At 43.3% G+C, this 13,259-nt stretch overlaps 1 protein-coding gene across 1 annotated transcript; it reads left to right on the top strand.

Annotated features, from left to right (window-relative positions):
- The first annotated feature begins 2,233 nt into the window (after positions 1–2,233).
- LOC125506624 (uncharacterized) lies at positions 2,234–6,192 on the top strand. The gene is made up of 3 exons (XM_048671413.2): positions 2,234–4,033; positions 4,316–4,520; positions 5,966–6,192. The coding sequence occupies exons 1-3, from the start codon at positions 2,234–2,236 to the stop codon at positions 6,190–6,192; spliced, it is 2,232 nt and encodes a 743-aa protein (XP_048527370.2).
- The last annotated feature ends 7,067 nt before the right edge of the window (positions 6,193–13,259 follow it).

The raw sequence follows: 13,259 nt of genomic DNA on the forward strand, positions 1-13,259 counted from the left end.
TTCAATGTTTCAGTAAAGAGTCATCCATCGGGCATGAAGCAGTAGAACCATTGACTGAAGATTCCTTAGTTTACACACGATGTCTGACGAAGTGTGTCACTGCTCATGGAATTTTCAGAGTTACAGTAAGAGGTCATCGATCCAACAGAGTTAGAATATTCATCATTTAAAATTAGATTGTAGGTCATGGACAGTGTGTGAACATGTATGCTAATTGCTGACTAAATTTTCGGAGTAAAATATGACGTAGATTAGAAACACACGATTTCGTCATGTCATTGTAGAGCTTGATTAAGTTTATACAGTACATTTTATGGAGTATGCTAACTCTCCGCTGCATTGAAATTACAGGACACCCTGTCCCAGCGGGCTCGGCACACTCTCCGCTCCGTTGAAATTACAGGACACCCTGTCCTAGCAGGCTCGACACTCTCCGCTCCGCTGAAATTACAGGACCGGACACTATGTCTTGGAAGAATTGGTGCACTGGAGCAAATGATTTAGGGATATACAGATTAGTTGGGTGAGCACGGTGCTATTGGGCTAACACTAGACTCTATGTAAGAAACCTATGGTTTTTACAATCTTTATTCATGGAAGCATGGTTTCGCCATTAGAATATTATGGGAAAAGTAGGCTTAATGTCGGGAAGACAAAATGTATGAAGGAAGTTTTCTGCGGATGGTTGGGAGAGGAGAGTGGCACAACAGTGGTGGCAGGAGGAAGAAGATAGCTCCATCCATCAGTTGGCCGAGCTCCGACGTCCTCACATCAGGCTTGGCTTGGAGTGCTGACAATGAAGCATTCTACATGGTATGCATCCACATCCGCTTCATCTACTAGACGCTAAATCGAGTCAATGGACCAGTTGGCTAGAATTAGAAATTAACTGCGTGTATTTTGTGTTCGCGCCTCCGTGTATTTTGCTGGACGCTTAGTGTGTTCATCGCTGGGAGGAACTATCTCTAAATTACTTGTTATTATTGCAGTGTAGTAGCCAACGTGCGTTTGGACTAATGTTTAATTATGTGAGATTACCCCAAAATGCCTGATGCTGTTAAGCTGCAAAACGCACCTTCGTAGATAGACTGAGAACCTGACAACCAACGTTTTTCCAGCATTTTTTTTCCCCAGTGATGTCTTTCCGACTTTTTTTCCTGTGTCGGTGACAAATCTTGCCATGTGTTGGTTGTGCATGTAAAAAATAAAACCTCTACCCATGGACTCCTGTTGTGAAGTTTTAGAAGACGCCCGATACATTTTAGGGGGTTCATGTGTAAAACTTGTACTTGGTCTATCTGTATGTGACATCTACTAGTTTGAATTAAAAAATCATTAGTCATGGGACGTAAGGTGTCGATGGAGGTGGTGGGGGCAGCTAGAGTACCACGGGCGGCTCCGTTTGTCCCAATGTCTTTACCAGCGATGGCGTCAGGAAGGAAGCGCGCACATTGAGTGATACTGTTGTGTGGGCATCATGTACTGTTTTTATAATAGAAATACGAATCGAATACCAAGCCATGCCCAAATCATGAGGCACCTGTGTGGTCTAGATTGCAAGAGCATCTGGACCTGGGAGCCGAATTGCATTTTCGATTCTAACTTTTCTCTAAATCAAAAGAATAAGACACATTTTAGTGTGTTTATTCATTCATTTTAGTCCATATGTAGTTCATATTGATATATTCAAAACATCTTATATTGGTGAATGGAGGGAGTATTATTTACACCTTCCATGCGATTTAATTTTTCTTTCACCCAAACAAATACTATTTTTTGGTGAAACAAATGCAGATGAAAAACTATGTAGAATCAAACAACTGTGTTAATAATCATAATTATGTGATGGAGTTAAGACGTGCGTTGCACGTGCAAGCTTACTAGTATTATAAAAGTGCACATATCTTTTTTTTAGATGAAAAAATGCACATATCTTGGCAGGTGCTGCGTCGGCAAGGAATATGGGCCAGCGACTTGAGGATCTGAATCGCGGGTTGGCCCATACATATCAGACGCGCGGGTGTGTCCCGTCTGCTGTTAACGCTACAGCCGCATGCATACATATGCGTACGTAACGTACCCATCGATCGTCGTCTTCCTCCCACAGACCCTGACGGCGACCGAACCGAGTCAGCAACCCTAATCGATCCTGCTGCCGGCCGAACCGCCGCATTAATAGATCCTGCCGCCGGCGGAATCGCCGCCTCATTCGATCGCAGTCGCAGCAGACGTGATGCCGCCCAACAAGGTCCAGCCGCCGGGTCCCGACCGCAGGGGGCTCTTCTCCTGCCTCTACAGCGGCAACTGCGACCAACCCCCTAGCTTCTGTTTCAAACGCGATCTCCTCGCGTCCATCCCTGACTTATACGAGGAGGCGTGCGACCGGCTGCCCGTCGACGACATGCCAGCCGAAGCCGCCGACCAACTGATCTCATCCATGGGCAAATACGGCCTCTGTCTCGGCCTCATGGACCCCGTCACCAACATCATCCTCAACACCATCGCCCACCTCCCGCAGGACTTCCGGGCAAACCCACCGCTTCCGTATGACTGTAAGAGGAGGAGGAGGTCCAAGAGGTTGGCTGGTGCGGCGCGGCCAACGGATAGCTGGTCCAGCCACATTGGGCCAACATGCCGCAGGGATACCTGGCCCAGAGATGTCGCGCCATCCTACCTGGCTCTCCGCAGGTTCATGGTGAGATACTTTGGATGCCTCAGTGAAGAACAGGCCACCCGGTACCTCCACTGGGCGGGCGCTGACCTGGCCCTGGCCGTCCTGCTCGTCGAGCACGATCTATACGTTGCTGAGCTTCAGCTCCCTGACCCAACCACTGAAAGGACGCGAGCCGCCCTCATGTGCGCCGCAACCTGTGCATCGCACCCAGCGCCCGACGCCCTGGTGCGGCTCCACACGACGCCAGTTCCACTAGAGCGGCTCCACGCCGCCGCCCCGTTTCTCAGGCCAGGAGGGCCAAAGCTCACTGTCGACGACGTCAACACCCTCGTGGATCTACTGCGGTACCAGTGCAGTGCCCTCCTTGACCTCCAAGTGAAACAGCTGCCAGGAGAAAGAGAGGTCGTCGTGTATTGCCGGAACCTCAAGCCCGATGAAGGGAAGCTTGAGATTTGCAATAGCACGAGCTCCGTGGATGGATTCGATGTTGTCAGCATCAAGGTCGAGCGTCATGGGGACCTCTTTGCGTCCCTGCGGTCTGATCCTCAAGACAAGAGGTCCATGATATCAACCTTTTTAGCAAAGGCCGCGAGAACCGCTCGAAGCCGCGGTTTGGTAGAGAGCTGCAGTGGCGATACATGTGAGTACACCGAGTCTCTCAGGATGAGGCTTCACAGTGCAATCCACGCTTTCTATCTCAAAGTGTTCACCATGTTACCGCCCTCTACGGGGCTCATCCGCGACATATTGTGGGCTGGCCACTGCTATGGCCCTATGGATCCTGTCTCCAACATCATTGTCAACTCTATTTGGCACAACATAGTGTACCCGCTACCCATGTCCGAAATCAAAGAGTATCACATCATCGACACCCTATCTATGCTTCGCGTGGAGGTTCGTTCCTTGGAAGGCCTCATCACCCTCGTCCGAGGAAACTTCGAGTCTGGTTGCTCGACGCAGCAGGTGATGGAGCACCTCTCCCACAAATCTTGTGACATATCCCATGAGACGCACACCTTGCAGCAGTTTGTTGCCGCAGCCACAACCGCTCGACACCCACAGCACGCTGCACTAGGGTCATTCCTCGCATCCCTGACGCCCGATATGTTGAATGACCTACGACACTTGCTGACCACCGGCACCAATGGTGTGATCCCTCGTGAGTCGCTTGGTCAAATAAAGTACTTCCTCCGACAAAAAGTAATGGCCTTGGATCCCGAACCTCCCAAGGTGGCCGAATTATGCGAGGAGGCTAAGGGGACTCTGCTGAGAATGAAGTCATATTATAACAGAATGAAATTACACTTTTGCTCTAAGCTTGAACAACTGCTGCAGAAATATGCCTCTGAGCATCCTTTGGTATGTGGCTTTGTTTTTACAACAGTTTTAACATGGACTGTCTTACCTCCTCTTTTCACATGAGAGATAAGAGTATATAATAGATCTGAACCATTGGTTTCATTAAGTGGTGGGTCTGAGTAACTCTTACCTTCTTTACCTTCTAAGTGAAAAGATGAGGTAAGAAAGACCAATTTCAAAAGTTTGCCTTGTTTTTGTTCATCCTTGTTTACTTGGTACATATTCTTTACATCTCACTATCAGCTGCTTCATTTGACCTTGCTGTTGCTTGTTACGTTTTAGGAACCACAATATGTGCTAAGCGTTATCTGTGGTGTGGTGGCGGGTTCTGAATCCTTAGACAGGGAGTGCTATCACGTTAATTTTGTGGCTGCTTCCAAATCAGGGATTGCTCGTAACCAACTCTTCTTCGCCGAACTCAATTATGCGTATCCTGGTGAGCAGGAAAAACCAAATTTCTGCTGTCCTCTACCCCTGATATATACTGGTAAGTCCACATTCCTTCCAAGTAGAACTGAAGGGGAAGCTGGTGAGCAGCCATTCAGGTTTAAAACATTAGAGGGAACTGCCCCCGCCCTTGTTTCTGTGTTTCATTGAAGATCCTTTTGATTTCCATTAAGGACTTTTCGTCTTTAATTCGTACGATGCATGTTTGTTTCATCCAACCATAGAGATAGCTCTCATAAAGAATAACTTATATAGGGGCACCGAGTACATTCAGTGACGTTTCATTATTCAGTATTATGCTCCTCGAAATTTAATTCGTCCACTGTTTTTCCATATATGAGATGATACATCAACTTAACGGCTATGTATGCACCGATTTTCAACAAACTTGTGAATCGACGACGAGGGCAAATCAGCGTTTATTTGTAATACTTAGTTTATGGCCATTCAGGTTTTGGGGTCAACATTATGAATTTTAGAAGCATGAAATACACCATCTCGTGAATAATCAATTTATAAGTAAACTGAAGAGTCCATTGAGAGGTTTTTAATTGTGGCAAACACGATGGCCCTGCAATTGTTTGGCCATATTCAAGTTCTTTTCTCCATTCTGGCCCCTTATCCATATCAGCAAGCATCTCCTCCTCTCCCTTGTTTTCTGCAGGCATATCCTCATCTCTCAGCATGCCTCTCGTTGACGACAGCAGGAATCTCCTACCCCTCACTGTCTGCCTACTATGTTTCACCAGATCAGATGACCTTAGCAGCAGGTCAACAAGCTTAGTATCTGAACCCAAATTGCAATGCATATTGCTCCCTTTTAAGTACCCAGAAAGTCACCCTTCGATAGCTACCCCATTTAAAATGTGTATTCTTCTGGATTTGCAACCCAGTTTACAGTTCTGCCGGGATGGGGATGTATGAGTTGAATCTGTAATCTAAACTCCTTCATGCAATAGAAGCCACAAAAATATGGAACAGAAAACAAGCGAAGGACCTATCCGCACCAATCTCAGGTCCCATTTAGTCCGCTGAAACAGCCATGTCCTCATACTCATGTACTCCCTCCGTCCCATAATGTAAGACGTTTTTTTGACACTACAGTAGAATCAAAAAACGTCTTACATTATGGGATGGAGGGAGTACAAAACTACAACATTTATATACACCTCTGAATCCGGGTACATATCATGTGCATAGGATATATTATAGCTTAGTACGGCTTCAATGCAGCAATTCTGACATAAATTAAACATTTATGTGCTCTTGCTGTTGATCGTGTGTAAAAAAGATTAACATCTTAAGGTTATTTTAGGATGCGCTTTCTCTACGATCCAAAGTGTACTTCTAACTTCTTTTTTCTTGTCAAGAACTGTTGTTCAGTACTATTGTCATGGTTTTCTATTGCACACCAATGGTCTGGTGAGTGAAACCAATCCAGATAGACATGGTTTGCCAAGCATTTGACTTTGGTTTTGGTGACAGGCCGCTGCTACTATGGAAAAGGAACAGCGAGGAAGATTGTGTATCCAGATTCAGCAGACTTTATTAAGAGTAATCATGATATTACCAGCTATGGAACGCGGCACACGGACGGAATGCTCGACGTGGATTTAATGTTCGATTTTAGGAGTGACGCGCAGTTTGCAGACGATATGAGGAAGTACTGTGAACGTCAAAAAGAGTTGTTGCAGGAGGGAGATGAGTATTAATTTCAACAACGAGAGGAACTAGTATTATAGGTCTTAACCTTATTAAGCCTGATGTAGAAATACTACTGTGTTAAGATCAAGCTTGTTGTATACTTTTGTATTCTGTATTCCATCTTGTCCGAACCTTCATTATTTTCTGCGATTCTGTGATCAGCTGAAAATTTGATTGGTCGATGGAGGTTCAGTTTATTTCTTTTCATCTGTAACAGGGTTTCTATCAAATTTGTTGGACGTGCGCCTGCCTAAAGAGTAGAAGTGTAGAAAACCCTGGCATTCTTAATTCAAAACTGATGGAGGTAGCCCTTCTCACCAAGTGGATTTGGAAACTTTCTCACAATGATTTGAGCCTTTGGGTAGGCTTACTTAAAGCCAAATATTTCCAGAAGGACACTTCTTTGGGTCCACTGAGCGCGGATCGACCTTCTGGAATGGGATGCAGGCGGTCAAACCGGCATTTGGGTTAGGAGCCCAATTCCACGTCCAAAATGGGAAATCCACGTGGTTCTGACTGGACTTGGATGTGAAGCGAGCCCCTCTAGATGGAATTCCAACCCATTTAATTCTTCGATATTACCCTCAAAAAAAATTTAATTCTTCGATATATGATTAGTTCTACGAGAAATTCTATTATATATGTATGACATGTACAGTATGTAGTAGCAGTGGAGGTGTTGTCATGTGAATCACTAAACCATAAACCCTAAAAAACAAAAATGAAAAATAATTAAATGAAAAACACAAAATAAAATAAAACCCTAAACCTCTAATTCCGGTTGATGTCACCAACCAGGATTGAAGGGCCCCAGCCCCCGGCGCGCGCTGCCGGCCACATGGAAGGGATTGAGTCCTGGATCATGTTCAAACGGGGCTAATGGGTGGGAGCCTTTAGTCCCGACTTATTAGTCCCAGTTGGTGAATCGGGACTAAAGGCCCTCACGAACCAGGACTAATGGCAGATCCTCTACTAGTGGTATATTCTCCCTCTCTTTTTTCCCCTATTATCTCTCTGAAACCCACCACAACTACCCCACCTCTTATTAAATTATCAAATAAATTTGTGTTTTCGTTGGTAACAAAAAAAACGTAAGGTTCTGTCGTCCTGGTCCAACTTCATGCATGTACTTTCTATCTCTCTCTCTCTCTCCACATTCTCATTGGTTTGCTCTCAAAACCGCCCTGACTGTCCACCTCTTATTGATTTATCAAATAAAATTTTGTTTTCTAGCTACTAAGTATTTATGCTTCTTTTGCGGGTGCACAGGCAATCCGCTCAAAAATATCTCACATGGTTCATGTGTGCTCACACCATTCCACTCCCCATTTTTTAAAAGACGAACTACTCAAATACTACTACTATTACTACTACTAGAATGCCCGTGCGTTGCTACGGGCTACAATGCATATAAATGATTAAAATAAATAATTAAGATTGTCTCTAAGGTTGAACCTCATTTCTCCCTCTTGTTTGGGCATGTTCGGACATCAAATGGGTGATCAACGCTCTTCCCAAAATCAAACCGTCTAGACAGTCCAGACTCCCCCAAAACCATTCCATTTATGGTGTAGAAATTTGGTTGCCCAGATTATTCGCCATACTATTTCCAACACACGGTCCAAGAAAAACACCACCCCGTGCCAACCCTTCTTTTCTTTTCTTTTATTTTTTCTGCCGGACCCTCCCCTTCCCGCTCTATTTCCCGTTGTAGTGGGATATTTCTCATTGGATCCCTCTTCTTTAAAACTGGATGACGCCCACCTCACCTTTGCCATGGCGCCCTCTTGCCTTCACACCGTACTTCCCCACGAACTGCCAAGGAGGAGTCCCCTGCCAATCGTCCCGCTCTACGCCTTGATCCCCTCTCACCGAGTTCGTGTCGATCCTCCACCACCATCAAGGGGGACAAGGCGTATGCCGCCCATGACACCTCACAAGCCAACAAGGCAGACCTGATGTCTCCTGGGCCATTGTCACGTTGTAACATACAGTTGAATGTCTTGCATACCAGGGAGCAAAAAATTTATGTTCGTTGTTGGGCATGCAATTGATACACCACCGTGTCCGTCATTAACTCTTAAAGCAACCAACCAATGCATTTACCCTTTTATCCTAACCAAAAAAAATTACATGACTTGATGAAAAAGAATATGAACCGCCCGCTCATGCAATTTACCGCAAAGCCATCTCTAATGAAATGCAATTTGTCACATTTTCTAAAGTAGGAAAATTATTGCACTTAGACAACCGTAACTGAACAGACGAACCCCAATCCCCATCCCGCTCACTCTCAACCCTTACTCTTATCACAATATCCACTAACTCGTGTTCTTAGTGAGCTAGTGATCAACACCACCATGGCAGGCCAGCAGCAAAAAACAAGGGCGGCGACCGCCTTCCTATCTTAGTGATAGCACGTCCTGGTTCCATACTGGACCCACCCTTCATCCTGGGCTCTAGCACATCGTCGTCACCCTCATACATTGCTATGTAAAAATAATGCTATGAACAGAAATGTTTGCCCAAAGCACTTAAGAGATAAACCTAAAACTGCTTTTAGGTCACCAAATTTACCGATTATATGCTCCAATAAACCAAATGAAAGAGAGGGCATATCAAGTTGGAACCTTGCGTACAAATTTATTCTCCTCACTTTCTATCCGATATACCTAAAACAGCTTTTAGGTCACCAAATTTACCAATTATATGCTCCAATAAACCAAATGAAAGAGAGGGCATATCAAGTTGGAACGTTGAGTTTCCCTTCAACGAAAGTTGGAGCCGTGAGCTAAATACGAGAACCTAAAGAGATAACATTCGAAATGTTTGAGGTACTGGGAAAACCATCTAAAACCTAATAAAAAATCTAGTTGAAATATAAATATTTGATTAATATTGCATGGATACAACCAACATTGCCACCGGAGAAAACAATTATTGACACCAAATTGTTCTAATCAAGAATGTGTATTGAACTTGACAGAATATGGTTTTTATGCATAGAGTGACAAGTTTTCACTATCACCCGCTTCTTATTGGAGCAAAAGGCCACAGCCCAGTTCCTCCTGAAAAATGAGACCAAGATGTGGCATTGATACATTTTATAGCCCAAAACAGGGCAACAACGAGATGTGCAAGAACTAAAAATAAAGTGCTAAAAGCATGATTTACTAAGGATAACCGTTCATATATTGAAACATAGCTAAACAACAAGTAAATTCAAAACATGCTACCCCCGTGCCAAGAAAGAACTTCAGCATACAGAAAATTTGATGCATGGAGCTTCAAGCTTTACCAGCCGCCGATGTGTTCTTTAGTTCTGCACCGCTTCATTGCCACCTTGGAATGGTAGCTTCCGTCGTCTTCGCTGCCACGAAAAGACTCGAAATTGCTCCAACGCTAGAGTGATGTGTGTTGATTACAATGGCCATGAACAACATATCAACCGATCCTTCTAATTCATACCTCTTGGCATAAAAACAAAACAGATTACCTCACTCAACTCCTAGAGGGATTCGAGTCATCATTGAAATCAGGAGGAAGAAGAAGACCATAGACCAGCAATCTGAGAAAGGAAATGGTCATGAGAAGAACAATGAAGATACTATTGTCACCTGAGCCGATTACATAATTGGGTAAAAAAACTGATTGGACCAAACATATTTTTTTGTTAGGTTGGAAATCAGAAACATTGTGCCAATTTATAAAAGCCACAGAAAACATACTTGCTGATTCATTGGACAACATGAGAGCTCAAACTAAGTTGAAGTGGCTTCCTTTAAAAAAATCCAGTATTTATCATGAATTGTTCAGCAAAAATGAGAGTGCATGAATATAGGCTACTACAGTATATTATATATGCAACTGGTAATTCTCGTAAGTGAGAAAATACATCGCTTCCAAGAACGTGCTTACCTAACCTGATCTCAGCTATTTTCTTATGAGCTTTACAAATTTTACATACTGTGTTAGATATGTCTTTATGTTTTCAGGTTTTTAACTGAAAAACATGATACTATACAATTTGTCCTCACCCCGGGGTCAACGGTATGGTTATGGCTCACCCTTGGCGTGCTTCAGCGATGATCACCTTTGGGGTGCATTAAGGTGAAGGCCGTGCTGTCCGATGCCATGCTGTCACATGATCATGTAACTGTAATAAGAACTCCGGGTGATAGAAGATGCATGAAAACAATTGGTCAGTTCATCATATCCCCTGCCACCAGCTACAAAATATAACAATATCCACATGTTTTATATCCCCTGTCACCAACTACAACATGTGAAAATCTTGACAGGTAACAAATTGGCAACTGAGCAACATCTATGCTGTCATGTAAACAATAATGACGAGGTTCAGTCAGAGTCAAGATGTAATTGTGTTGTACTGTAGCAGAAAAAGGACGTTCGCATGGCATTGCTACTGTGAAAAAAAACTGCATGCCAGCAACTCAATAGTACTAAGATATACCTCTTGGCCAGTTTAATGGAGGGCAGAACTCGAAAACAAAACAAAAGTAATTCAAGAGGGCATTGCTTAGCGCGTTTAGTAATTTTCTACTCACCTATACTCCCCAAACATTTCTTCAAGACATTTTGTATCCCTTCCAGTTGAGTTGTTGAGATATCATACATAAATGTTTTCCAGATATAATAGTTCAGTTTGAAGCAGAAATCAAAAAAGATGTTTATGTGATAACCTGTAATAGATAGACTTCACGCTCAAAATACATGTGTGTATCTTCATTGCAATTTGGAGAAGTAGCTATCCAAACCAAGATGCTGCAATCTTAGAAAAGCTCCAGGCACGAAGCACAAATCACTCTGATATTTTCTGCTCTGTTTGTGTATTTCATCCCCCCCCCCCCTCTTGGTATACTTTGTTGTTGCAAGTTTTACGTGGTTGCTACGGGCTTCTAGCAAGAATCGTTCTTACCTATGCACAAAACCACAACGGTGATTAATGTTAGATAATAACGAGATAAAACGAGACACGAGAGACACGGATTTTTACGTGCACTAGTGCAGAACCGGGCAATAGCACCGGTTCGTAAGGCCCTTTAGTGCCGGTTCCATAACCGGCACTAAAGTGTGGGCACTAAAGCCCCCCCCCCCCCTTTAGTACCGGTTCAGCACGAACCGGTGCTAAAGGGCAACCACGTGGCACGAGCCAGCTCCGGGGGCCGGAAGCCCTTTAGTACCGGTTGGTAACACCAACCGGTACTAAAAGGTTTGGGGGGTTTTTGGTTTTATGATTTCTTTTTTTTTTATTTTGTGTTTTCCATTTTAATTCTTTTTCGTTTGCTGGTATTTTACGATACTACACATTGTACACGTTATGCATATATATATATATATATATATATATATATATATATATATAAATAGAATTTCTAGTAGAACCAATCATATATATATATATCATCAATGTCTCACAAACCACCATATTAATTCATACATACACACATGTATAGCTATATACAATTTCTCCTACATATGCATGTTGCCTTCGGAGCCAGTGGCATTAGCCTAATTGGTGCCTTCGGAGCACGATGACAATTGGAAGTGGTTCATGGGGGCGGTAGTGGGTAATAGTATTCTCCCTTTGGATTTATGACCTGGTCGAGCAAAAATCCCGCTATTTCCTCTTGAAGTGCTTCTATGCGCTCCGTTTCTAGGAGCTTGTCCCGCACCTCTTTGAACTGTTAAGAAGGAGATCAATATGCATGTGTATTAGTTGTGTGACTAGATATCGATAATGGTGTAAAAATTGTGAATAGTGTTCTGACAAGCGTACCCATTTCTGTCTTTGAGATCTGCTCCTTTCGGACGCCATCATGCGAATGTTCTCGCAAACGCAGAATGCACATAGATCAGTCCCCTGCGCCTGCTTCAGGGCCTTTACGAGAATGGAATTTGATCAGATAATAATTAATCAAGCATGATAATTAAAGAGATGGCAGCTAGCTAGCTAGCTAGTACTACTTAATTACTTACCTTGGGTCGAAATCATTTCAGCTTTTGTTTCCATTCGCCTTCCGTGACGCTGATGAACCTTGCCCAAGCCCTGCCCGCCGACAAAGAAAATGAATAAAGGGGTTATTAAATAGTTCATATCATGAAATGATGAACTAAATAGGCCGAGATATATAGTTAATAATGATTGAAATTACCTGTTGACTATCCCAAACAAGATGTTATAGTCAATATTTGCTTTGAGTAGTGAGTCCGGTATTTCAACTGTTCCGGCGTCAACTTTAATGATACACAAGATCTAGTGAAATCTGCATACACACATGTTTGCATGTCTTAATTAAGCGGGCATATGTGTAAGCAAAAACATGTAGCTAGCTAGTAGGCAAAAACAGAGAATTTGTAGTACAAGACAGTGTGACTCACTGGAAGTTGTAAGGAAGTAGTATATCTTCATTGTATTTGAGGCGCTTCAAGAACTCTAGCATGCTGTCCTCTACTTGCTTTTCATGATGTGGATTTATTTTCCATGTGTATTCATTAACGGTGTTTGGGTCAATGAACCCAATGCCATAGCGTCCACCTTTTCTCATTTCATACATCTTCATCCTGCATAATACCACAGAAAAGAATATAGTGAGGATAATTACAGGTAATGATTGATCAAAAGGATCACTACAGCTAGCTTGAGACTTAAATTACAGAAAGAAATCACTTACAGACAATAGCAACTGATGATAGATTTGTCGAGTGCGTCTTGATTGTATAACAGAAACAGTTCAGAATACTCAACGGTCACAGCTTTCTGATGGTAGTAATGATCCTTCTTGACTTGCACCATGAGGGACTCTCGATTGGATCTCTTGGTAATGTCCATGTACCATTAATGCAATTCATACATTCTCGTTGGGAGCTTCTTGACCTCTTCTGGCTTGACCAAAGGTTCGCCCCGGACATATTTCTGTTTTATTTCCTCCTCTTTAAGCACAGGCATGGGCTCGATCTCGAGGAGTTGTCCAACAGTGATGTTGAGAATTTCAGCCTGCATTATATGCTCCTGGGTTATTACCACATCGCCCACCTCGGGAACGTAAACTGT

This window comes from Triticum urartu, chromosome 5A (assembly GCF_056163025.1).
Source record: "Triticum urartu cultivar PI428250 chromosome 5A, HENAU_Tu73, whole genome shotgun sequence".
Taxonomy (NCBI): Eukaryota; Viridiplantae; Streptophyta; class Magnoliopsida; order Poales; family Poaceae; genus Triticum; species Triticum urartu.

What these genes read in the sequence shown, in the direction of transcription:
- LOC125506624 (XM_048671413.2), top strand. Translation starts at nt 2,234, where the DNA reads ATGCCGCCCAACAAGGTCCAGCCGCCGGGTCCCGACCGCAGGGGGCTC. An exon ending in ATGCCTCTGAGCATCCTTTG is followed by an intron (nt 4,034 to 4,315) that starts GTATGTGGCTTT and finishes GTTACGTTTTAG; the next exon opens with GAACCACAATATGTGCTAAG. An exon ending in TCTACCCCTGATATATACTG is followed by an intron (nt 4,521 to 5,965) that starts GTAAGTCCACAT and finishes TTTTGGTGACAG; the next exon opens with GCCGCTGCTACTATGGAAAA.